This window comes from Oncorhynchus mykiss, chromosome 10, assembly GCF_057628025.1.
Source record: "Oncorhynchus mykiss isolate SJ-2025 chromosome 10, ASM5762802v1, whole genome shotgun sequence".
NCBI classification, from domain to species: Eukaryota; Metazoa; Chordata; class Actinopteri; order Salmoniformes; family Salmonidae; genus Oncorhynchus; species Oncorhynchus mykiss.
The window spans coordinates 14,577,095-14,602,634 of NC_143031.1; the positions used below are offsets into that span (position 1 = coordinate 14,577,095).

Consider the following 25,540-nt stretch of genomic DNA (forward strand, 5'->3'; position numbering starts at 1 on the left):
AGTAAAACGAGTCCTATATCGGCATAACCTGAAAGGCTGCTCAGCAAGGAAGAAGCCACTGCTCCAAAACCGCCATAAAAAAAGCCAGACTACGGCTGGACATGAGGACAAAGATTGTACTTTTTGGAGAAATGTCCTCTGGTCTGATGAAACAAAAATAGAACTGTTTGGCCATAATGAACATTTATGTTTGGAGGAAAAAGGAGGCTTGCAAGCCAAAGAACACCATCCCAACCGTGAAGCACGGGGTGGCAGCATCATGTTTTGGGGCTGCTTTGCTGAAGGAGGGACTGGTGCACTTCACAAAATAGATGGCATAATGAGGGAAGACAATTTTGTGGATATATTGAAGCAACATCTCAGGACATCAGTCAGGAAGTTAAAGCTTGGTCGTAAATGGGTCTTCCAAATGGAAAATGACCCCAAGCATACTTCCAAAGTTGTGGCAAAATGGCTTAAGGACAACAAAGGTATTGGTGTGGCCATCAAAGCACTGACCTCAATCCTATAGAAAATTTGTGGGCAGAACTGAAAAGGCGTGTGCGAGCAAGGAGGCCTACAAACCTGACTCAGTTACACCAGCTCTGTCAGAAGGAATGGGCCAAAATTCACCCAACTTATTGTGGGAAGCTTGTGGAAGGCTACCTACATAGTTTAACCCAAGTTAAACAATTTATAGACAATGCTACCAAATACTAATTGAGTGTATATAAACTTCTGACCCACTGGGAATGTGATGAAAGGAAAAAAAAGCCTAAATAAATAATTATTTCAACTGTTATTCTGACATTTCACATTCTTAAAATAAAGTGGTGATCTTAACAGACCTAAAACTGATTTTTTACTATGATTAAATGTCAGGAGTTGTGAAAAACTGAGTTTAAATGTATTTGGCTAAGGTGTATGTAAACTTCCGACTTCAACTGTATATACTAGGCGTTGTCAGAGGACAGCCCCAAAAATTGTCAAAGATTCCAGTCACCCATGTCATAGACTGTTCTCACTGCTGCCTCACTTTACCCCTACCTGCATGTACAAATTACCTCGACTAACCTGTACCCCCGCACATTGACTCGGTGCCGGTATCCCCTATACAGTGGGGGAAGAAAGTATTTAGTCAGCCACCAATTGTGCAAGTTCTCCCACTTAAAAAGATGAGAGAGGCCTGTAATTTTCATCATAGGTACAGTGCCTTGTGAAAGTATTCGGCCCCCTTGAACTTTGCAACCTTTTGCCACATTTCAGGCTTCAAACATAAAGATACAAAACTGTATTTTTTTTGTGAAGAATCAACAACAAGTGGGACACAATCATGAAGTGGAACAACATTTATTGGATATTTCAAACTTTTTTAACAAATCAAAGACTGAAAAATTGGGCGTGCAAAATTATTCAGCCCCCTTAAGTTAATACTTTGTAGCGCCACCTTTTGCTGCGATTACAGCTGTAAGTCGCTTGGGGTATGTCTCTATCAGTTTTGCACATCGAGAGACTGAAATTTTTTCCCATTCCTCCTTGCAAAACAGCTCGAGCTCAGTGAGGTTGGATGGAGAGCATTTGTGAACAGCAGTTTTCAGTTCTTTCCACAGATTCTCGATTGGATTCAGGTCTGGACTTTGACTTGGCCATTCTAACACCTGGATGTGTTTATTTTTGAACCATTCCATTGTAGATGTTGCTTTATGTTTTGGATCATTGTCTTGTTGGAAGACAAATCTCCGTCCCAGTCTCAGGTCTTTTGCAGACTCCATCAGGTTTTCTTCCAGAATGGTCCTGTATTTGGCTCCATCCATCTTCCCATCAATTTTAACCATCTTCCCTGTCCCTGCTGAAGAAAAGCAGGCCCAAACCATGATGCTGCCACCACCATGTTTGACAGTGGGGATGGTGTGTTCAACTGTGTTGCTTTTACGCCAAACATAACGTTTTGCATTGTTGCCAAAAAGTTCAATTTTGGTTTCATCTGACCATAGCACCTTTTTCCATGAGCACCTTTTTTTGTATGAGCTGAAAGTTTAGAGGGACGGCCAGGTCTTGGTAGATTTGCAGTGGTCTGATACTCCTTCCATTTCAATATTATCGCTTGCACAGTGCTCCTTGGGATGTTTAAAGCTTGGGAAATCTTTTTGTATCCAAATCCGGCTTTAAACTTCTTCACAACAGTATCTCGGACCTGCTGGTGTGTTCAGTGTTCTTCATGATGCTCTCTGCGCTTTTAACGGACCTCTGAGACTATCACAGTGCAGGTGCATTTATACGGAGACTTGATTACACACAGGTGGATTGTATTTATCATCATTAGTCATTTAGGTCAACATTGGATTATTCAGAGATCCTCACTGAACTTCTGGAGAGAGTTTGCTGCACTGAAAGTAAAGGGGCTGAATAATTTTGCACACCCACTTTTTCAGTTTTTGATTTGTTAAAAAAGTTTGAAATATCCAATAAATGTCGTTCCACTTCATGATTGTGTCCCACTTGTTGTTGATTCTTCACAAAAAAATACAGTTTTATATCTTTATGTTTGAAGCCTGAAATGTGGCAAAAGGTTGCAAAGTTCAATGGGGCCGAATACTTTCGCAAGGCACTGTACACTTCAACTATGACAGACAAAATTAGAAAAAAAATCCAGAAAATCACATTGTATGATTTTTAATGAATTTATTTGCAAATTATGGTGGAAAATAAGTATTTGGTCACCTACAAACAAGCAAGATTTCTGGCTCTCACAGACCTGTAATTCTTCTTTAAGAGGCTCCTCTGTCCTCCACTCGTTACCTGTCTCTGTGTGTGCCTGTCCCCGCATCCTCGGTCACCTCCTTCAGTGGTGGCGGTGCCTCTGCCCTTCCTTGACTGTACTGTTTCAATGTCATTGGGTCTTGCTTGCAGGAAGAAGAGGTGGAAGAGTTTAGGGTAAGTCCCCTGGTAATAGTCCTGCCACCCAGTCACAATGCACGCACCCCAGTCGCCAGCGCCCTCCCAAACCGCATGCCCCTTTCGTGTGTCGATCGGTCCCTAACTCTTTCATTCACAAATCCATCCTGTCCAAAAGATCACCATTGGATCAGACAAGTCTATTTTGCATTGTGTGTGCATCCTGCCATTTTACCCAGATAAATTTAATGTTCTAACCATTTTTGACTGTCAAACAGAATGGTATGTTTCATTTACCCATTTGTTTCAGCATGGTGCATCAGCGAGAGGCATCCTTGTTGCATGGTTGTGTTAGAACCTGCTATGCTCCAATGCTCTGTATTCAGAATCATGTTAAGTGACCTTCCCATCAAAGTGCTCTCTGAATGTCCTGAGCGTGTGTTACAGTGACAGTTTGACAGGAAGGTAATAGTTTTGAGAGACTGCATGACCATAACCTGTAGAGCATGTCTGTTTGGTGTCTCCCTCCCGTTTTAATGTCTCCACTGAAGTCCTGAATAACTGACTGGTCTCCCTCCCTGTTTAATGTCTCCACTGAAGTCCTGAATAACTGACTGGTCTCCCTCCCTGTTTAATGTCTCCACTGAAGTCCTGAATAGCTGACTGGTCTCCCTTCCTGTTTAATGTCTCCACTGAAGTCCTGAATAACTGACCGTCCTCCCTCCCTGTTTAATGTCTCCACTGAAGTCCTGAATAACTGACCGTCCTCCCTCCCTGTTTAATGTCTCCACTGAAGTCCTGAATAACTGACCGTCCTCCCTCCCTGTTTAATGTCTCCACTGAAGTCCTGAATAACTGACCGTCCTCCCTCCCTGTTTAATGTCTCCACTGAAGTCCTGAATAACTGACCGTCCTCCCTTCCTGTTTAATGTCTCCACTGAAGTCCTGAATAACTGACCGTCCTCCCTCCCTGTTTAATGTCTCCACTGAAGTCCTGAATAACTGACCGTCCTCCCTCCCTGTTTAATGTCTCCACTGAAGTCCTGAATAACTGACCGTCCTCCCTCCCTGTTTAATGTCTCCACTGAAGTCCTGAATAACTGACCGTCCTCCCTCCCGGTTTAATGTCTCCACTGAAGTCCTGAATAACTGACCGTCCTCCCTCCCGGTTTAATGTCTCCACTGAAGTCCTGAATAACTGACCGTCCTCCCTCCCGGTTTAATGTCTCCACTGAAGTCCTGAATAACTGACCGTCCTCCCTCCCTGTTTAATGTCTCCACTGAAGTCCTGAATAACTGACTGGTCTCCCTTCCTGTTTAATGTCTCCACTGAAGTCCTGAATAGCTGACTGGTCTCCCTTCCTGTTTAATGTCTCCACTGAAGTCCTGAATAACTGACCGTCCTCCCTCCCTGTTTAATGTCTCCACTGAAGTCCTGAATAACTGACCGTCCTCCCTCCCGGTTTAATGTCTCCACTGAAGTCCTGAATAACTGACCGTCCTCCCTCCCGGTTTAATGTCTCCACTGAAGTCCTGAATAACTGACCGTCCTCCCTCCCGGTTTAATGTCTCCACTGAAGTCCTGAATAACTGACTGGTCTCCCTTCCTGTTTAATGTCTCCACTGAAGTCCTGAATAGCTGACTGGTCTCCCTTCCTGTTTAATGTCTCCACTGAAGTCCTGAATAACTGACCGTCCTCCCTCCCTGTTTAATGTCTCCACTGAAGTCCTGAATAACTGACCGTCCTCCCTCCCGGTTTAATGTCTCCACTGAAGTCCTGAATAACTGACCGTCCTCCCTCCCGGTTTAATGTCTCCACTGAAGTCCTGAATAACTGACCGTCCTCCCTCCCGGTTTAATGTCTCCACTGAAGTCCTGAATAACTGACCGTCCTCCCTCCCTGTTTAATGTCTCCACTGAAGTCCTGAATAACTGACTGGTCTCCCTCCCTGTTTAATGTTTCCCCATACTTCTCTCCGTTGCTCCGTTCCTCACTCCATCCACTTCTTCTCTCCTCCATCCAGGTCTCTGAGTCAGGGCAGCACCAACTCCAACATGTTAGACGTACAGGGCGGGGCCCATAAGAAGCGTGTGCGTCGCAGCTCGCTGCTCAACGCTAAGAAGCTGTACGAGGATGCTCAGATGGCCCGTAAGGTCAAGCAGTACCTGTCCAACCTGGCGGTGGAGACGGATGAGGAGAAACACCAGACCATATCTCTACAGTGTGAGCCTACCTACAGCACCTGTGAGTCTGAGTCAACACCATAACTACCATTTTGGTGGCCAAATGCAACAATGTATAACACAGGGTCTATTTAAATTTAAGTGACTCAATTCAGGAAGTTATTTGAATTTAAAATAAAAATGACATTTTGGAAATAAATATAATATCTTTTAAAAAAGCTTAATTGAGAGTTAATTGTTGAATTGGAACGTCAGTTTACTTCCTGAATTGACTGACTTCAATTTGAATTGACGCCAACCCTGCTATAATACTTATAATCACACCAAGTATTACAACGCCTGACAACATGGAAAATGGAAATGGGACATTTCCTCGATTCACTTGGAATTAAGTTTTGTTCACTTGAGTGTCTTTATTTTGCCTTCCACTGCCACCTAGTGTGCAGTATATGTTTCACATTCTGCATTGCCCTACTGTGAGAAGAGGAGTTACTCCTTGTTTAAAAATGAAAAAAGTACTGTAATAATAATACTCATAATCACACAAATTAAAAAAGATACATTTAGCAAGAGGCCGTACAAATATACCCATTTCATTAATCTTACTATAAATTTGTCAGACATTTCCATTTCCTCTCTGTGACCACCTTGTTGTCTTAGCTTCCTCTTTTTCGTCTTTGTGTTTACTATGTATACACACCAACCCTCAGGAGTAACTGGTCAGGCCATTCATAGTGCTGATGTGTCTGTGATTACTGACTTTCTGCATGCGAACATAATAATCTTGCAGTGCCTGGTGCCAAATTAATTCTGTCCTGTTTCGATGACTACAGTGTCCAAGAACTTGAGTGAGCGACGGTCCAACAAGTCGGAAATGTCTCCCGTGTCGCTGCGCTCGCCGCTGCACGGGGGGAAGACCCAGAACCGCGTGTCTCAGGTGCTCCAGGTCCAGGTACCCCTCTACCCCCTACGGAAGAAGAGCACCTCCAAGGACATTCACACCGCACACAGTGAGTCACTGGAACTGTTACTGTCTTCTAGGGTTGGAAATGACCCATTAACTTTCACAAGATTTCCAGAAGTCCCGGTTGGAAGATTCTCTGGATAGAAATAGCATTAGAGGATATGCTATACAATTCAAAGACAACTAAGTTTGACTACAGTATCTGTTATTCAATGTTAAACATGTTGCATATTAGTGATTTTATAGTGAGTAAAGGCACTGGGATGCCGAAATGATTTGGTCCCACAGTTGACAGTGCATGTCAGAGAAAAAATCCAAGCCATGAAGTCGAAGGAATTGTCAGAGACAAGATTGTGTCGAGAGACAGATCTGGGGAAAGGTAACAAAACATTTCTGCAGCATTCAAGGTCCCCAAGAACACAGTGGCCTCCATCATTCTTAAATGGAAGAAATTTGGAACCATCAAGACTCTTCCTAGAGCTGGCCGCCCTGCCAAACTGAGCAATCGGGGAGAAGGGACTTGGTCAGGGAGGTGACCAAGAACCCGATGGTCACTCTGACAGAGTTCCTCTGTGGAGATGGTTGTCCTTCTGGAAGGTTCTCCCATCTCTGCAGCACTCCACCAATCAAGCCTTTATGGTAGAGTGGCAGGTCGGAAGCCACTCCTCAGTAAAAGGACGGTCAGTTATTCACGACTTCAGTGGAGACATTGGAGTTTGCAAACAGGGAGGGAGGACAGTCAGTTATTCAGGACTTCAGTGGAGACATTAAACAGGGAGGGAGGACAGTCAGTTATTCAGGACTTCAGTGGAGACATTAAACTGGAAGGGCGGACGGTCAGTTATTCAGGACTTCAGTAGAGACATTAAACAGGAAGGGAGGACGGTCAGTTATTCAGGACTTCAGTGGAGACATTAAACAGGAAGGGAGGATGGTCAGTTATTCAGGACTTCAGTGGAGACATTGGAGTTTGCAAAAAGGTACCTAAAGGACTCTCAGACCATGAGAAACAAGATACTCTGGTCTGATGAAACCTAGATTAAACTCTTTAGTCTGAATGCCAAGCATCACGTCTGGAGGAAACCTGGCATCAGGCTGTGGGGATTTTTTTTAGCAGCAGGGACTGGGAGACTAGTCCGGATTGAGGGTAAATATGAACGGAGCAAAGTACAGAGAGATCCTTGACAAAACCTGCTCCAGAGTGCTCAGGACATCAGACTGGAGCGGAGGTTCACCTTCCAACAGGACAACGACCCTAAGCACAATGCCAAGACAACGCAAAAGTGGCTTCGAGAAAAGTCTCTGAATGTCCCTGAGTGGCCCAGCCGGAGCCCGGACTTGAACCCGATAGAACATCTCTGGAGAAACCTGAAAATAGTTGTGCAGCGACGTTCCCCATCCAACCTGACAGAGTGGGTCTGCATAGAAGAATGGGCAACTTCCCAAATAAATTGTGTAGCTTCATACCCAAGAAGACTCTAGGCTGTAATCACTCCCGAAGGTGTTTCAACAAAGTTTTGAGTAAAGGGTCTGAATACTTATTTAAATCGTATTTCTGTTTTTTTTAAACCTGTTTTTGCTTTGTCATTATGGGGGGTGTGTAGATTGAGGAAAGAATACAATTTAATCAATTTTAGAATAAGGCTATAACGTAACTGTGGAAAAAGTCAAGGGGTCTGAATACTTTCTGAATGCACTGTATCTCTCTCCCCTCACAGACTATAACAGTTTGTATCTCTCTCTCTCTCACACTCAGACTATAACAGTTTGTATCTCTCTCTCTCTCCCACTCAGACTATAACAGTTTGTATCTCTCTCTCTTTCTCCCCCTCACAGACTATAACAGTTTGTGTCTCTCGCTCTCTCTCCCCCTCACAGACTATAACAGTTTGTATCTCTCGCTCTCTCTCCCCCTCCCAGACTACACCAGTTTGTATCTCTCGCTCTCTCTCCCCCTCACAGACTATAACAGTTTGTATCTCTCGCTCTCTCTCCCCCTCACAGACTATAACAGTTTGTATCTCTCGCTCTCTCTCCCCCTCCCAGACTATAACAGTTTGTATCTCTCGCTCTCTCTCCCCCTCCCAGACTATAACAGTTTGTATCTCTCGCTCTCTCTCCCCCTCACAGACTATAACAGTTTGTATCTCTCGCTCTCTCTCCCCCCCACAGACTATAACAGTTTGTATCTCTCGCTCTCTCTCCCCCTCACAGACTATAACCGTTTGTATCTCTCGCTCTCTCTCCCCCTCACAGACTATAACAGTTTGTATCTCTCGCTCTCTCTCCCCCTCACAGACTATAACAGTTTGTATCTCTCGCTCTCTCTCCCCCTCACAGACTATAACAGTTTGTATCTCTCGCTCTCTCTCCCCCTCCCAGACTATAACAGTTTGTATCTCTCGCTCTCTCTCCCCCTCACAGACTCCAGCTCTCCTCGGGTGATAAAGAAGCCTTCCAGCTCCCAGCTCAGCCAATCAGAGGACGGTTCCTGTTTTGGGATGAGGCCTGCTGAAGACACTGTGTCCACCGTTTCCTCCCTGCATTCCAGCCCCACTGTATCGCCACAGGGCTCCCCTCGCAAAGGTCTACACCTTGGCTACCTCACATTACCTCTCACTACAGCATCTTCTACAATCCATTCATCCATCTCACAACTCATACCCATAACTCAGAACCAAGCATACACATTCTTCATCAAAGGTTTGTACCTCACCGTCAGTACCCTCTATATATCAGCACCTAAACCCAGTATCCCTCACCCACAGTACATACATACACATCTTGCTGTAGTCCTATTCTCTCATCTCACCTATCCATACTCTAATTTTGTGTCTTAATCAAGCACCTCAATCATTCTCCCCGTCTCTCTCCTGTGTTTGTCTACAGTGGGAGGCGTGGCCAACCCCCAGCATAACACCAACAGCCAGATGAACCGTTCTGGCTCGACATCCTCTCTGACCAGCGAGGCCAGCACCAAGGCAGGCACGGCAGGCAGCCGCAGCTACGGCATAGGTGGGGCTCTCCTCCACAAGAGGTTCCTGCAGATGACCAGGCAGCACATCAGAGACGGGGAGGAAGGCAGGGACAGAGAGATGGAGGTGCTGTTGGAGGTGGAGACAGAGCAGGCAGGGCCAGTGATGATGAGCCTCTCTGGGCACAATGGAGATCCAGAAGCAGGGGCCGCAAAGGCCACCAGGCCAGCGACCCGCACTCCCCAGGCGGAGACCTCTACAGGGCCAGAGCCTCTAACCTCCCCCAGGTCCAGACTACCAGAGTCCCCCCTGGGGAAGAGGCTGAGGGAGCTGTCCCCGTTCAGGATGCTGAGGGGGAGGAGTCAGTCTAGGGAAAGGCTGTCTGCAGTGTTAGTGGCTAGGACACCAGTGGAGGGTCCGGGGCAGACGGGGCCCTCTGAGGCCCAGGAGGGTAGCCCAGGACAGAGACAGGCTGAGAAGGTCAAAGGGCAAGCAAGGAGATCAGCCAGCCCCAGCAGGGCCTTTGTATGGCTCTGCAGAGACCGACATAAGAGGAGAAAGACTACCTGAAAGACAGACTGAGGAAGTAGCACAGTAGTCCCTCTGTAAAATAATGAACACTAAAGTTGGCTTAGAGGACAGAGGCAATCTGCTAGACTGAGGAAGTCCATTCTGTGTGAAGTGAACTGAATACGTATTTTATGTGTACAGAAAGTTTTGTCATGAGGTTTCAGCAGTTCATTGAAAGATGTTGGTGAACGTTGTCATGTCTTGTATCATACATGTTAGTTATTGTTCAGTCCAAGTTGATCCACAACGAGTGACAGAGTATGCATAATGATTTTAAAAGGCAGCTCCATTTAATATGAAGTACGATCTTGAGTTTTCAGAATTTCTTACCGAAATACTTCAACGTTAGATGTTATTTATGACATTCACAAAATAAGATAAGCATGTTGTGTTGAAGAGGCTCTACAGGTCAACTGCAATGTGAAAAGTGTGCTCCCATTGTTGATTATTAGTTTTCTACAGATGTTATTGATGAGCATGGGAGAAACTAAAACAAAGATGAGATGTTTATCCTACTTATATATTTTTTTTTACAGGATTTCAGTTTTTGAAATAAAACACTTTGTTAAAGCCGGTCCTGATTAGTGTTGGACATGCTGCTGATCTGTATGTAGAGCGTCTGTAGTAGAGTCTAGGGTGTTAGATCTAGTGAAGGTTGGTAGAGGCTGTGTGTGGATCATCACTTCTCCAGGCTGATCATCTCCTCCTCGTTCTCCCCCAGGCTATGCTCTGATGCCTGCAGGGAAGTCAGACAACCTGTCCGACTCCAGCCACAGTGAGATCTCGTCTCGCTCCAGCATCGTCAGTAACTGCTCAGTGGACTCCATGCCTGCTGGTCCTGCAGAGGAGCGCCAAGGCATCAAGACCAGGGACACCACAGAGACCCCAGGCACCACCACGCAACTCACACATGCCAACTCTGACTGCAGCCAACCCAGCACCAGGTAACACACACATGCGCGTATACACACACACACACACTGTAGACAAAGCAGACACCCTCCAACAACAACTGACACTAGTCATCCCTACACCAGACACACATCGTATACCTCCTCAAAGCAGACCCGCACCCCTCCAAGCTGGGTTCCAATTATGTCCTTGGCTCGTTAAAGCAGTGAACAGGAAATCATAAAAGGCCACTGTTTATCAACATCGCATGTTTACTCACTCACTCCCACATTAACTGTGCTGCTCCTTTTATGTGGACAGCTTTTAATTCCAACAAGTAAACAACCCCCTTTACTGTCCCTCCAGGATGATGCCTCCCTGGCATAAATATTATATACTTCTTGGTCACAATCTCCTTTTGTGTAATATTTTATTACTTTGGAACCTGCTGCAGTGGCGGTGGCAGTCTGTTCATTAAATATTGTTTTTTTTGAACTCCCGGCACACTCCGTAAAAAAAGACATTTTAGATGAATCAAACAGTGTCTGGTTAATGGAAGGAAAGGAGTAGAGCACAACTTTGCTTTATGGTGGGTACAGTAATAAATCCTAGAGACACTGTGTGCTCTGCAGTGTGAGACTGATTGGGGGTAGAAGCTGTTAAGGAGCCTTTTGGACCTAAACTTGGTGCTACGGTAATCCTTGCCATGCGGTAGCAGAGAGAACAGTCTTTGACTGGGCTGGCTGGAGTCTTTGACAATTTTTAGGACCCTCCTTTGACACTGCCTGGTATAGAGGTCCTGGATGGCAGGAAGCTTGGCCCCAGTGATGTACTGGGCCGTACGCACTACACTCCGTAGTGCCTTGCGGATGGAGGCCAAACAGTTGCAATACCAGGCGGTGATGCAACCTGTCAGGATGCTCTCGATGGTGCAGCTGTATAACTTTTTGAGGAACCATGCCAAATCTTTTCAGTCTCCTGAGGCATTGTCGTGCCCTCTTCATGACTGTCTTGGTGTGTTTGGACCATGAAAGATTGTTGGTGATGTGGACACCAAGGAACTTGAAGCTCTCAACTTGCTCCACTACAGCCCCGTCGATGAGAATGGGGCGTGCTCGGTCCTTCATTTTTTGTAGTCCACAATCATCTCCTTTGTCTTGATCACATTGAGGGAGAGGTTGTTGTCTCAGACCTCCTCCCTATAGGCGGTCTCATCGTTGTCAGTGATCAGACGCTGTTGTGTCGTTGGAAAACTTAATTATGGTGTTGGATTCATGCTTGGCCATGCAGTCTTTGGTGAACAGGGAGTACTGGAGGGGACTGAGCATGCACCCCTGAGGGGCCCCTGTGTTGAAGATCAGCGTGGTAGATGTTGTCACCCCCAGGTGGTAAGGGTAGGTAACATGACAGGAAGTCCAGGATCCAGTTGCAGAGGGAGGTGTTAAGTCCCAGGGTCCTTAGCTTAGTGATGAGCTTTGAGGGCACTATGGTGTTAAACGCTGAGCTGTAGTCAATGAATAGCATTCTCACTTAGGTGTTCCTTTTGTCCAGGTGAGAAAGGGCAGTGGGGAGTGCAATAGAGATTGCATCATCTCTGGATCTATTGGGGCGGTATGCAAATTGGAATGGTTCTAGAATTTCTGGGATAATGGTGTTGTGAACCATGTCCAGCCTTTCAAAGCACTTCATGGCTACAGATGTGATGCTACCTGTCGTTAGTCATTTAGGCAGGTTACCTTGGTGTTCTTGGGCACAGGGACTATTTTTATGTAACTATGGTGGTCTGCTTGAAACATGTAGGTATGACAGACTCGGTCAGGGAGAGGTTGAAAATGTCAGTGAAGACACTTGCCAGTTGGTCCGCGCATGCTTTGAGTACACGTCCTGGTAATCTATCCAGCCTTGTGAATGTTGACCTATTTAAAGGTCTTGCTCACATCTGCTACGGAGAGCGTGATCACAGTCGTTCGGAACAGCTGATGCTCTCATGCAGTGTTGCTTGCCTCGAAGCGAGCATAGGGGTTATTTTGCTCATCTGGAAGGCTTGTGTCACTGGGCAGCTTGCGGCTCTGCTTCCCTTGTAGTCTGTAATAGTTTGCAAGCCCTGCCACATCCGACGAGCGTCGGAGCCGGTGTAGTACTATTCAGTCTTAGTCCTATATTGACACTTTGCCTGTTTTATGGTTTGTCGGAGGGCTTAGCGGGATTTCTTGTAAGTGTCTGGGTTAGAGTCCCGCTCCTTGAAAGCGGCAGCTCTACCTTTTTAGCTCAGTGCAGATGTTGCCTGTAATCCATGGCTTCTGGTTGTGGTATGTATGTACGGTCACTGTGGGGACAACTTCATCGATGCACTTATTGAGGAAGCCAGTGACTGATGTGTTGTACTCTTCAATGCCATAAGAAGAATCTGTACTAGCATAACAGTCCTGTAGCATAGCATCTGCGTCCTCTGACCACTTCCTTTTTGAGCGAGTCACTGGTACTGCCTGCTTTAGTTTGTAAGCAGGAATCAGGATTTGCCAAATGGAGGGCGTCTCTGTGTGTGGAGTAAAGGTGGTTTAGAATTTTTTTTTTCTCTGGTTGGACATTTAACATGCTGGTAGAAATGAGGTAAAACGGATTTAAGTTTGCTTGCTTTAAAGTCCCCGGCCACTAGGAGCGCCGCCTCTGGATGAGCATTTTCCTATTTTCTTATGGCCGTATACAGCTCGTTGAGTACGGTCTTAGTGCCAGCATTGGTTTGTGGTGGTAAATAGACAGTTACAAAAAATATAGACACAAACTCTCTTGGTAAATAGTGTGGTCTACTGCTTATCATGAGATACTCTACCTCAGGCAAGCAAAACCTCGAGACTTCCTTATTATTAGATTTCGCGCAACAGCTGTTATTTACAAATAGACACAGACCACCACCCCCTTGTCTTACCGGAGGCAGCTGTTCTATCTTGCCGAAAACACAGCCAGCTGTATGTTATCCATGTCGTCATTCAGCAGCGACTCAGTGAAACATAAGGTATGACCGTTTTTAATGTCCAATTGGTAGGATAACCTTGAACGGAGCTCATCCATTTTGTTATCCAATGATTGCACAGTGGCTAATTGGATGGTAGAGGGGGTTTACTCACTCACCTATAAAATTATTTTCTTCACGCAAATGACAGGGATTTGAGCCCGTTTCAGAGAAAGCAGTATATCCTTTGCGTCAGACTCGTTAAAGAAAAAATCTTTGTCCAGTTCGAGGTGAGTAATCGCTGTTCTGAGGTCCAACAATATCACAGTTGGTTAGGAGCACACAAAACGACAGCCATCCTCTCCGGTGCCATTCTTGCATTATCATTTCTTCTCTGTTTCATTATGTTTCCTTCTCTCTTCTCCTGGTCAGTTTCTCTTTGGCGCAGGGCCAGGTGATGCGGGGCTCCACCTTCACCTCCTCGACCTCCAAAGAGGAACTGGCCCTTGACCACGCTTCCCTGGACAGCGTGGTCGACAGCGGACGGGGAAGCTGGACCTCCTCCTCCTCCAACTCCCATGACAGCTTCCAGAGCCTGCCTGTCCCCCTTCTAGGCCTGGGCCGACCCCCTGCCTGGGACCACCTGGCGCCTGGGAGCTTCCGCCACACCCAGCTAGCAGGGCCTATAGTAGAGGTGGAGGCTGGGCCAGCCGGAGAGGAGGTAGTGGGAGCACCAGGGTCGGGGTCCAGGGGAGGAGAGGACGCCAAGAGGCTCTCCAGAGACAGTTCAGAGCTCAACCAATCACAGCAGAGCTGGGCCTCGTCATCCTCGCTGTCTGACACATATGAGGGGAAATACGGCACCATCAAACGCCGCACTGCAGACGGTGCCTCAGTTGCCACCGGGGAGGGGCACGACGCACCCCAAAGCACAGCCCCCATCTACAAAACGGTTACTTCAAGTACCGAGAAAGGCCTCATAGGTGAGGGTCCACTGTGTCTTCTCCATCACCTCTACTGTACTGTGGTGTTAGTGTGTAACTGTTAATCCCGCTTGTGACATGCTGTGTGTAGATGGGTGTGGTGTGTGTTGAGGAATGACAACAGCAGATTTGTACACTTTTTGGAAAAACATTTTTACTTCCTCTCTTATGGCTTTGGATACACTCGCTTTGCCTGGCCACCAGTCTCAAAACCAGCTGTGGCACAAATTGCTTCTGTTTTTTCACCCATGCGGTCCACAGAACTACAGTATAGTGGGATTTTTTAACCGGGGTCCCCTGCTTGTGCTATTTGCTCCGCTACTCTACCACAGACTGTATTCTCCAGCTGGTCTACTTCTATAACCTGTGAATCAGGCTTTTTCTGTTTACTTAATCTTCTGTATTGCAGCAGAGAGGGTGTTCTGTAATGCAGCAGAGAGGGTGTTCTGTAATGCAGCAGAGAGGGTGTTCTGTAATGCAGCAGAGAGGGTGTTCTGTAATGCAGCAGAGAGGGTGTTCTGTAATGCAGCAGAGAGGGTGTTCTGTAATGCAGCAGAGAGGGTGTTCTGTAATGCAGCAGAGAGGGTGTTCTGTAATGCAGCAGAGAGGGTGTTCTTTAATGCACCAGAGACGGTGTTCTGTATTGCAGCAGAGAGGGTGTTCTGTATTGCAGCAGAGAGGGTGTTCTGTATTGCAGCAGAGAGGGTGTTCTGTAATGCAGCAGAGAGGGTGTTCTGTATTGCAGCAGAGAGGGTGTTCTGTATTGCAGCAGAGAGGGTGTTCTGTAATGCAGCAGAGAGGGTGTTCTGTAATGCAGCAGAGAGGGTGTTCTGTAATGCAGCAGAGAGGGTGTTCTGTAATGCAGCAGAGAGGGTGTTCTGTAATGCAGCAGAGAGGGTGTTCTGTAATGCAGCAGAGAGGTTGTTCTGTAATGCAGCAGAGAGGGTGTTCTGTAATGCAGCAGAGAGGGTGTTCTGTAATGCAGCAGAGAGGGTGTTCTTTAATGCACCAGAGACGGTGTTCTGTATTGCAGCAGAGAGGGTGTTCTGTATTGCAGCAGAGAGGGTGTTCTGTATTGCAGCAGAGAGGGTGTTCTGTAATGCAGCAGAGAGGGTGTTCTGTATTGCAGCAGAGAGGGTGTTCTGTATTGCAGCAGAGAGGGTGTTCTGTAATGCAGCAGAGAGGGTGTTCTGTAATGCAGCAGAGAGGGTGTTCTGTAATGCAGCAGAGAGGGTGTTCTGTAATGCAGCAGAGAGGGTGTTCTGTAATGCAGCAGAGAGGGTGTTCTGTAATGCAGCAGAGAGGGTGTTCTGTAATGCAGCAGAGAGGGTGTTCTGTAATGCAGCAGAGAGGGTGTTCTGTAATGCAGCAGAGAGGGTGTTCTGTAATGCAGCAGAGAGGGTGTTCTGTAATGCAGCAGAGAGGGTGTTCTGTAATGCAGCAGAGAGGGTGTTCTGTAATGCAGCAGAGAGGGTGTTCTGTAATGCAGCAGAGAGGGTGTTCTGTAATGCAGCAGAGAGGGTGTTCTGTAATGCAGCAGAGAGGGTGTTCTGTAATGCAGCAGAGAGGGTGTTCTGTATTGCAGCAGAGAGGGTGTTCTGTAATGCAGCAGAGAGGGTGTTCTGTAATGCAGCAGAGAGGGTGTTCTGTAATGCAGCAGAGAGGGTGTTCTGTAATGCAGCAGAGAGGGTGTTCTGTATTGCAGCAGAGAGGGTGTTCTGTAATGCAGCAGAGAGGGTGTTCTGTAATGCAGCAGAGATGGTGTTCTGTAATGCAGCAGAGAGGGTGTTCTGTAATGCAGCAGAGAGGATGTTCTGTAATGCAGCAGAGAGGGTGTTCTGTAATGCAGCAGAGAGGGTGTTCTGTAATGCAGCAGAGACGGTGTTCTGTAATGCAGCAGAGAGGGTGTTCTGTAATGCAGCAGAGAGGGTGTTCTGTAATGCAGCAGAGACGGTGTTCTGTAATGCAGCAGTGCACTGAGTTAGTGGTATCCCTATAAAGTGCACTACTTTTGACCAGGGTTTCCTATGTAGTACATTCCTATTGACCAGAGCCCTATGGGCATGAAATAAGGAATCAGGTGCCATTTGGGACGAAGCGACTGTATCGTCCTCTGACTGGATGGACAGGAGGATTAAAAAGTAGGGCCGAGACGATACCAGTATCACAAAATGTTTCCATGGCAAAGATTTAAAAAACATGAAGCAGACCACACTCTTTGGTCCTTTTAAAAAACCTGCTATTGTGTACTTATAGCTTGGTAAATACATAATTGACAACATAATGTTTGTTTCCAACATTAGGACTGTTTTCCTAAAGAACTGTAATCTACTTAACTTCCTAAAGAAGTTAAATCCACTGTTTTGTTTCCTTCGTGATACTGGTATCGTCCCAGGCCTATTGAAGAGCAGTACAGTACATGCCAAATCTGCTGCTACCATTCATCTCACACACCAACTACACCACCTGCCTGTCGGTGTCTTTATTTCAGTGGTTTAGTAGCTACATAATGGTGGTGAAACAGCTCATTGTTTTATTTTCCCTCCCTCCCCCCTTCCCTGTTTCCTCCCTCATTATCCGGTGGCCAGTGTATTGCGTAACCTCTCCCACCAAGGACGATAGGTACAGGGGGCCTCCCCCAACCCCTCCAGGATACCAGGGCCTCACCCTGGTTAACGGACAGGATGGAGCTCCTCCTCGGCTCCCCCACTTGCGGCCGCCCGACTATAGCGTGGCCCTGCAGAGGTCTAAGCTGCTACAGAGCCCCGGAGGCCTGGTGGAGGCCCGGAGACTGGGGGTGAACCACCGCCACGAATCCCAGGGCCAGTCCAGGCCAGGCAGCGTCTGCCTACAGGGTCTGGAGGATAGTGAGGATGGTATGTGGAGAAAGACCGAGACCAGCCCCAGCCAGGGACAACATGGAGGACCATAGCACCAGGCAGGCCATGTTGTAGTAGACTAGACTATAGCTCTCTGTGATGTTGCAGGAGTTACCTAGTTAGTGGCAGAGTTGGGTTACCTGGCAAATGGTTCACCGTTGAATGTCTCTGATTTGCATGTAATCTGAGCCTCAGCTTGTTGCGGCCTTTTTGTCTGTTATCAACCGTAAGCAGGTGAAGTCACAGTATAGAATGTTAGGAATGGCTAAATGTCTTTAGTTAGAGGCAAAACTAGCTTGACACATTTCACATGAGACGATAACTTCGCATACCAATATGTCTTTGATAGTTCTGTAAGATGTGCCTAGATGTTTTGTCTGAAGTAATTGTGTCTTCAGTGTTAGGTTAACTCTCCTCTCCTCTTATCTATTGCAGATGAGCAGGTGTCCGCTGTGTAGAGCTAGACGCCTGAACGGACACTGCAGGTCATTGGAGGGAGGGTGAGAGAATGAGGGAGGGAAAGGTGGTTTTAACCTGCCATGCTGGCTCCTCTGGGCACACTCCTCTCACCCCTCGCTGCTCTCCAGGTCAGCTGACAGCTGCTCGAGGCCAAACCAACGGCACCCCCCAGAACTTGTACAATCATCTCTTTTTACTCCATTTTGAAATGTTTTAGCAACTCTCCTGTGTTTAGACTCCCACTGCCCTGGAACAGAGCGGTAAACAGACTGAGATGTGATGTCACGGGGTATGGCTGAGGCGTTTGGGACACAGTGCTTATGAAGAAGGGATGGGTGATGCCTGCTGATCACTCAGTCTTTGTAACAGTACCTCCATTTGCTTTGGTGCTTTCTTGTCCCAGGTTTTTTTTAATGGTTTTTCCTCAGTTGATGCATGAAAGTGAGTGTTTTTTAGCCGTTTGCTTGATTGCGCTCAGCTTTAAATGGCATGCAGACACGTGCGTAGCTCTGAGAATATCCAAGAAAGGAGAAAGCATTTATTTATTTTCTCTGTAGTTTAGAAAGCAGAGATCTGGCAGTCGGCAGAAATGCCCTCAAGTTAAGAGCGACTCCACATATCTTTTAATTTGCAGGGGATGGAGGAGTGGGTGTGTGCAGCTCTTATTGCACCTTGTGGAGTTTCAACAGCATCTCAGGCCATTGTGTATGCTGCACCACACCCTCATCTATTCAGACGCTCTCTCTTCCTGCGCTTGTTAACCTACGCTACTTTACTGGCATGCTTCCGTCTGTATGTTTAATGAATGTTATTCTAAGTTGTTTTTAATGAGTTGACAAACAAAAAGGCTCACTGCTGTAGAATAGTACATTGTGTTATTTTATTGCAGTACTGTAAAACAAAATATTATCACTGTACAAACGTTATTTGGTAAGCTTTAAATGCGAGGCGTACAGCCAACAGCCCAAAGTTGTTTACATCGATGCTAACAAACTTGTTTAGTGTGTTTGTTTGTTACACTAGTAGTTGTCCATTGAATTAAAAGCTCAAATGTAAAAGTATGATGATTTCAGGTTAATTTGATATGTAAAGTCTTTTTTCTGCAGTAAGAATATGTGGATGCAGCATAAACAACACATTTGGTGTGTTCTTCTAATGTACCTCTTCCATCTTGGCTATTAAGTGTCTGCTAATCTGCTTTAGTAGTCATGGCAACAAAAGAAAAAACAATGCTTGTCAATGGAAAATGCATTGCAAAACTGCTATTTCAATATATCTCCATTCCTTGTTCATAATATAGCTATTTGAAATATGGTACATTTTGTAAAGTATTTTACAATTTGCTTAAATTTTTTCTTATTGCAAACAAAAGCTGAGGGTGTTGAGGGTGAAACTGCTGAATGATATTGTCATTAGGGATATAACTGGACTTTCCTTCAGCTGTCTGTTCTGTATGTGACGCTTGTTGTTGTCTTTGTTTTGTCGTACTAAGACTTGAAAATATGAATGGTTATATATAAACAGTGCATGTATACATTTATACATATATTTTTGGTTTGTCATAAATTAATGTTATACAGATCTTGTATAGATGAAGAGTCCTCTATAAATACTATTTTAATATTTTGTTATAATAAAATCAAAGATTGTGATTGCCCCTTTTCTGTCATTGGGCAGGAATCTTTTGAGGAACTCTCTGCTCTCTGGTTTTGGTTTGACTCCTCTTGATGTGTTGTTGTATAGGTGTTTATTATACAGTTGAAGTCGGAAGTTTACATACACCGTAGCCAAGTACATTTAAACTCAGTTTTTCACAATTCCTGACATTTAATCAGAGTAAAAATTCCCTGTATTAGGTCAGTTAGGATCACCACTTTTTTTTAAGAATGCGAAATGTCAGAATAATAGTAGAGATAATGATTTCTTTCAGCTTTTATTTCTTTCATCACATTCCCAGTTGGTCAGAAGTTTACATACACTCAATTAGTATTTGGTAGCATTGCCTTTAAATTGTTTAACTTGGGTCAAACTTGTCATGTAGCCTTCTACAAGCTTACCACAATAAGTTGGGTGAATTTTGGACCATTCCTCCTGACAGAGCGCTGGTGTAACTGAGTCAGGTTTGCCCACACATTTTCTATAGGATTGAGGTCAGGGCTTTGTGATGGCCACTCCAGTACCTTGACTTTGTTGTCCTTAAGCCATTTTGCAACAACTTTGGAAGTATGCTCGGGGTCATTTTCCATTTGGAAGACCCATTTACGACCAAGCTTTAACTTACTGACTGATGTCCTGAAATGTTACTTCAATATATCCACAAAATTGTCTTCCCTCATGATGCCATCTATTTTGTGAAGTGCACCAGTCCCTCCGGCAGCAAAGCACCCCCACAACATGATGCCACCCCAGTGCTTCACGATTGGGATGGTGTTCTATGGCTTGCAAGTCTCCCCCTTTTTCCTCCAAACATAACGATGGTCATTATGGCCAAAAAGTTATATTTTCGTTTCATCAGACCAGAGGACGTTTCTCCAAAAAGTCGATCTTTGTCCCCATGGGCAGTTGCAAACCCGTAGTCTGGCTTTTTTATGTTGGTTTTGGAGCAGTGGCTTCTTCCTTGCTGAGCGGCCTTTCAGGTTATATCGATATAGGACTCGTTTTACTGTGGATATAGATATTTTTGTTCTTGTTTCCTCCAGCATCTTCACAAGAACGCGTCTCCTTCCTGAGTGGTATGACGGCTGCATGGTTCTATGGTGTTTATACTTGCGTACTATTGTTTGTACAGATGAACGCGGAACCGTCAGGCATTTGGAAAGTGCTCCCAAGGATGAACCAGACTTGTGGAGGTCTTGGCTGATTTATTTTGATTTTCCCATGATGTCAAGCAAAGAGGCACTGAGTTTGAAGGTAGGCCTTGAAATACATCCACAGTTACACCTCCAGTTGACTCAAATGTCAATAAGCCTATCAGAATCTTCTAAAGCCCTGACATCATTTTCTGGAATTCTCCAAGCTGTTAAAAGGCACAGTCAACTTAGTGTATTTAAACTTCTGACCCACTGGAATTGTGATACAGTGAAATAATCTGTCTGTAAACAAAAAAAAATAACTTGTCATGCACAAAGTAGATGTCCTAACCGACTTGCCGAAACTATAGTTTGTTAACAAGAAATGTGCGGAGTTGTTGACAAACAAGTTTTAATGACTCCAATCTAAGTTTGTAAACTTCTGACTTCAACTTTATGTCTTGACTCTGCCTCCCTTAATGTCCTGACTGAGGGCTTCACTGGCTGTGGCCTCCCGTGCTGAAATTGTTTTGCTGAACATGTCCTCATCCAAAGCCACCGCATTATGGAGTAGGCAACAATCTGTTTCTCAGACATTAGAAATGGAATGTACAGAGCTGACATTATTCCCTTGTCTACGTGATAGGGAAGCATGTGTGTTCTACATAATCTATTTATATTTGGAGGTTCTGTAATGTATCCCACTGAGCACAATCTGGAACAGAGCTTTTATCAGTTTCTACTGCTTTCAGACAACTGTGGTGTCATCCTCTCTCTCTCAGCACTGCGACCCCTGCCGTTATCTACAGGGGTGGATGGTTCTATCATAGAATGATTCTGTAGGTTCTATTACACTCTTCAGAATCCTATAACATACAGGACCTAGTATTACTGTCCATCACCTTTGATGAGAAAGCAGAAATGTATACACTGAACAAAAATATAAACACAACATGCAAAAATGTCAAGGATTTTACTGAGTTACAGTTCATATAAGGAAATCAGTCAATTAGGCCCTAACCTATGGATTTCTCATGACTGGGAAGGGGCACAGCCATTGGTGGGCCTTGGAGGGCATATGTCCATCCACTTGAGAGCCAGACCCACCCACTTGAAAGCCAAGCTCAACCAATCAGAATGAGATTTTCCCCTCAAAAGGGCTTTATTACAGACAGAAATACTCCTCAGTTTCATCGGGTGGCTGGTCTCAGACGATCCCGCAGGTGAATAACCCGGATGTGGAAGTCCTAGGCTGGCGTGGTTACACGTCGTCTGCGGTTGTGAGGCCTTGTTGGACATACTGCCGAATTCTCTAAAATGATGTTGGAGGTAGCTTATGGTAGAGAAAGGAACATTAATTTCTCTGGCAACAGCTCTGGTGGACAATCCTGCACTCAGCATGTCAATTGCATGCTCCCTCAAAACTTGAGACGTCTGTGGCATTGTGTTGTGTGTCAAAACTGCACATTTTAGAGTGCCCTTTTATTGTCCTCTGCACAAGGTGCTCCTGTGTGATGATCATGCTGTTTAATCAGCTTCTTGATATGGAACACCTGTCAGGTGGATTGATTATCATGGCAAAGGAGACATGTTCACTTACAGGGATGTAAACAAATTTGTGCACAACATTTGAAAGAAATAAGCTTTTTGTGTTTGTGGAACATTTCTGGGATCTTTTATTTCAGCTCATGAAACATGGTACCAACACTTTACATGTTGAATTTATTTTTGTTCAGTGTGTATGTGTGTGTAATCAAAATATATATATGAGATAGTCTCTCCTGTCTTTTGATTGTGTTGTTTAATTTAAGATCACAACTGTGTAAAATGCCAAGGCATTTGTTTAACAGACTACAGCAGTCATCCATTTTGTCGACTGATGATGATCCGACTTGTGTTGTCCGCTGACCGTGTGCTTGCCTACAGTATGCGTGGCCGGCTCACCGTGGTCCATTCAGTTCAGCTGATCATATTGATCAGGTAACAGTTTATTGATTGATGCCAAACCCTACCCGTTTATCCACTAGTAGACCGAGAAATAGCCTGTCTTGCACATTGGGAAGAACAAAAACAACCCCGGATGTTCAATAGAGCAGTTGTGCTCTAAACAACTCCTCAATCATGAAATTCAGCTTCCCTGTGTCGATTTGATTGGCTGATTACTGTCACCAGTAATGCAGGGACTTTATATTGAAATTGTATATTTTCCCTGCATTCAGTTTAAGCCACTCTATAGATTCAGCCCATACTATACACAACAGTTATGGGGCTAAAGCCAATCCCATTTCAGACAGATCTGTAGTGGAACACACACACACACACACACACACACACACACAAAAGCTATAATGACATATTAGTAAGAATGAATCCAAAGGCACCTGCCAACACTGTGGCTTTCTTCATAGGCATTATTGAATAAGTCTTGTGCTTCACAACTCTTTCTGGTCTCTGTCGTATTACTCGGACTGCAATAAGTGAGCTGAAATTATATGTAACTCAACAAATATAGGCATTTAGCAGAACTGCACAATTGTAAGCTTGACTGTATCAATTTGCTGCCCAATGTCTGTTACAAGGTATTATTTGGTCTGTGGCTAACATTTGTTTTGGTTTGGTCTTACACTTTTCATAGCTCTTGTACCTTATGTCTTTTAGAAAGACAGTTATTTGCTTGTATGCTTTTTTATATTTTTACCAGTGATTGTAAGTACTTGTTATATTTTTGTTTAAGAGAATGTTTTAAAAAAACAAAAGTAAATTTTATTTCTCCAAGTTAACTGAAATGAATTTTGACAATAATAAACTGTTAAACGTTTGTTTGTCTGTTCTTACTTGCAGTGTAAAGATAATTAAGTGCATCGAAATAACTTTTCTCTCGTTGTGAGAAACTCACTCCACCCTTCTAGTTCATCTAGTACCCTGGTGTTTAATTAGCCATCTAGTACCCTGGTGTCTTTTTAATTAGCCATCTAGTTCATCTAGTACCCTGGTGTCTTTTTAATTAGCCATCTAGTACCCTGGTGTCTTTAATTAGCCATCTAGTACCCTGGTGTCTTTTTAATTAGCCATCTAGTACCCTGGTGTTTTAATTAGCCATCTAGTACCCTGGTGTCTTTTTAATTAGCCATCTAGTTCATCTAGTACCCTGGTGTCTTTCTAATTAGCCATCTAGTTCATCTAGTACCCTGGTGTCTTTTTAATTAGCCATCTAGTTCATCTAGTACACTGGTGTTTTAATTAGCCATCTAGTTCATCTAGTACCCTGGTGTCTTTTTAATTAGCCATCTAGTACCCTGGTGTTTTAATTAGCCATCTTGTTCATCTAGTACCCTGGTGTCTTTTTAATTAGCCATCTTGTTCATCTAGTACCCTGGTGTCATTTTAATTAGCCATCTTGTTCATCTAGTACCCTGGTGTCTTTTTAATTAGCCATCTTGTTCATCTAGTACCCTGGTGTCTTTTTAATTAGCCATCTTGTTCATCTAGTACCCTTGTGTTTTAATTAGCCATCTAGTTCATCTAGTACCCTGGTGTTTTAATTAGCCATCTAGTTCATCTAGTACCCTGGTGTCTTTTTAATTAGCCATCTAGTACCCTGGTGTCTTTTTAATTAGCCATCTAGTACCCTGGTGTCTTTTTAATTAGCCATCTAGTACCTTGGTGTCTTTTTAATTAGCCATCTAGTTCATCTAGTAACCTGGTGTCTTTTTAATTAGCCATCTAGTACCCTGGTGTCTTTTTAATTAGCCATCTAGTACCCTGGTGTCTTTTTAATTAGCCATCTAGTACCCTGGTGTCTTTTTAATTAGCCATCTAGTACCCTGGTGTCTTTTTAATTAGCCATCTAGTACCCTGGTGTCTTTTTAATTAGACATCTAGTACCCTGGTGTCTTTTTAATTAGCCATCTAGTACCCTGGTGTCTTTTTAATTAGCCATCTAGTTCATCTAGTACCCTGGTGTCTTTTTAATTAGCCATCTAGTACCCTGGTGTCTTTTTAATTAGCCATCTAGTTCATCTAGTACCCTGGTGTCTTTTTAATTAGCCATCTAGTTCATCTAGTACCCTGGTGTCTTTTTAATTAGCCATCTAGTACCCTGGTGTTTTAATTAGCCATCTAGTTCATCTAGTACCCTGTTGTTTTAATTAGCCATCTAGTACCCTGGTGTCTTTTTAATTAGCCATCTTGTTCATCTAGTACCCTGGTGTTTTAATTAGCCATCTAGTACCCTGGTGTCTTTTTAATTAGCCATCTTGTTCATCTAGTACCCTGGTGTTTTAATTAGCCATCTAGTACCCTGGTGTCTTTTTAATTAGCCATCTTGTTCATCTAGTACCCTGGTGTCTTTTTAATTAGCCATCTTGTTCATCTAGTACCCTGGTGTTTTAATTAGGCATTTAGTTCATCTAGTACCCTGGTGTTTTAATTAGCCATCTAGTTCATCTAGTACCCTGGCGTTTTAATTAGCCATCTAGTTCATCTAGTACCCTGGTGTTTTAATTAGCCATCTAGTTCATCTAGTACCCTGGTGTCTTTTTAATTAGCCATCTAGTACCCTCGTGTCTTTTTAATTAGCCATCTAGTTCATCTAGTACCCTGGTGTCTTTTTAATTAGCCATCTAGTTCATCTAGTATCCTGGTGTCTTTTTAATTAGCCATCTAGTTCATCTAGTACCCTGGTGTCTTTTTAATTAGCCATCTAGTACCCTGGTGTCTTTTTAATTAGCCATCTAGTACCCTGGTGTCTTTTTAATTGGCCATCTAGTACCCTGGTGTCTTTTTAATTAGCCATCTAGTACCCTGTTGTTTTAATTAGCCATCTAGTTCATCTAGTACCCTGGTGTCTTTTTAATTAGCCATCTTGTTCATCAAGTACCCTGGTGTCTTTTTAATTAGCCATCTTGTTCATCTAGTACCCTGGTGTTTTAATTAGCCATCTAGTTCATCTAGTACCCTGGTGTTTAATTAGCCATCTAGTTCATCTAGTACCTTGGTGTTTTAATTAGCCATCTAGTTCA

General features: G+C 44.4%; 1 protein-coding gene across 27 annotated transcripts in view; it reads left to right on the forward strand.

Moving 5' to 3' along the window:
• Nucleotides 1-23,337, forward strand: part of LOC110533377 (rap guanine nucleotide exchange factor 6) — a 164,185-nt gene extending 140,848 nt beyond the window's left edge. For 18 of the 27 annotated variants that reach the window (XM_036989732.2, XM_036989734.2, XM_036989733.2 and 15 more), the window contains 9 exons: nucleotides 2,890-2,913; nucleotides 4,900-5,120; nucleotides 5,893-6,069; nucleotides 8,448-8,609; nucleotides 8,913-9,038; nucleotides 10,290-10,512; nucleotides 13,842-14,392; nucleotides 16,981-17,268; nucleotides 17,707-23,337. In XM_036989732.2, the coding sequence (XP_036845627.2) occupies nucleotides 2,890-2,913; nucleotides 4,900-5,120; nucleotides 5,893-6,069; nucleotides 8,448-8,609; nucleotides 8,913-9,038; nucleotides 10,290-10,512; nucleotides 13,842-14,392; nucleotides 16,981-17,268; nucleotides 17,707-17,729 (1,795 nt within the window). In that variant the 3' untranslated portion in view covers nucleotides 17,730-23,337. The remainder of the gene's footprint in view (nucleotides 1-2,889; nucleotides 2,914-4,899; nucleotides 5,121-5,892; nucleotides 6,070-8,447; nucleotides 8,610-8,912; nucleotides 9,039-10,289; nucleotides 10,513-13,841; nucleotides 14,393-16,980; nucleotides 17,269-17,706) is intronic. The other 9 variants (XM_036989735.2, XM_090185890.1, XM_090185891.1 and 6 more) reach the window with 1 other exon arrangement.
• Nucleotides 23,338-25,540: the final 2,203 nt, after the last annotated feature.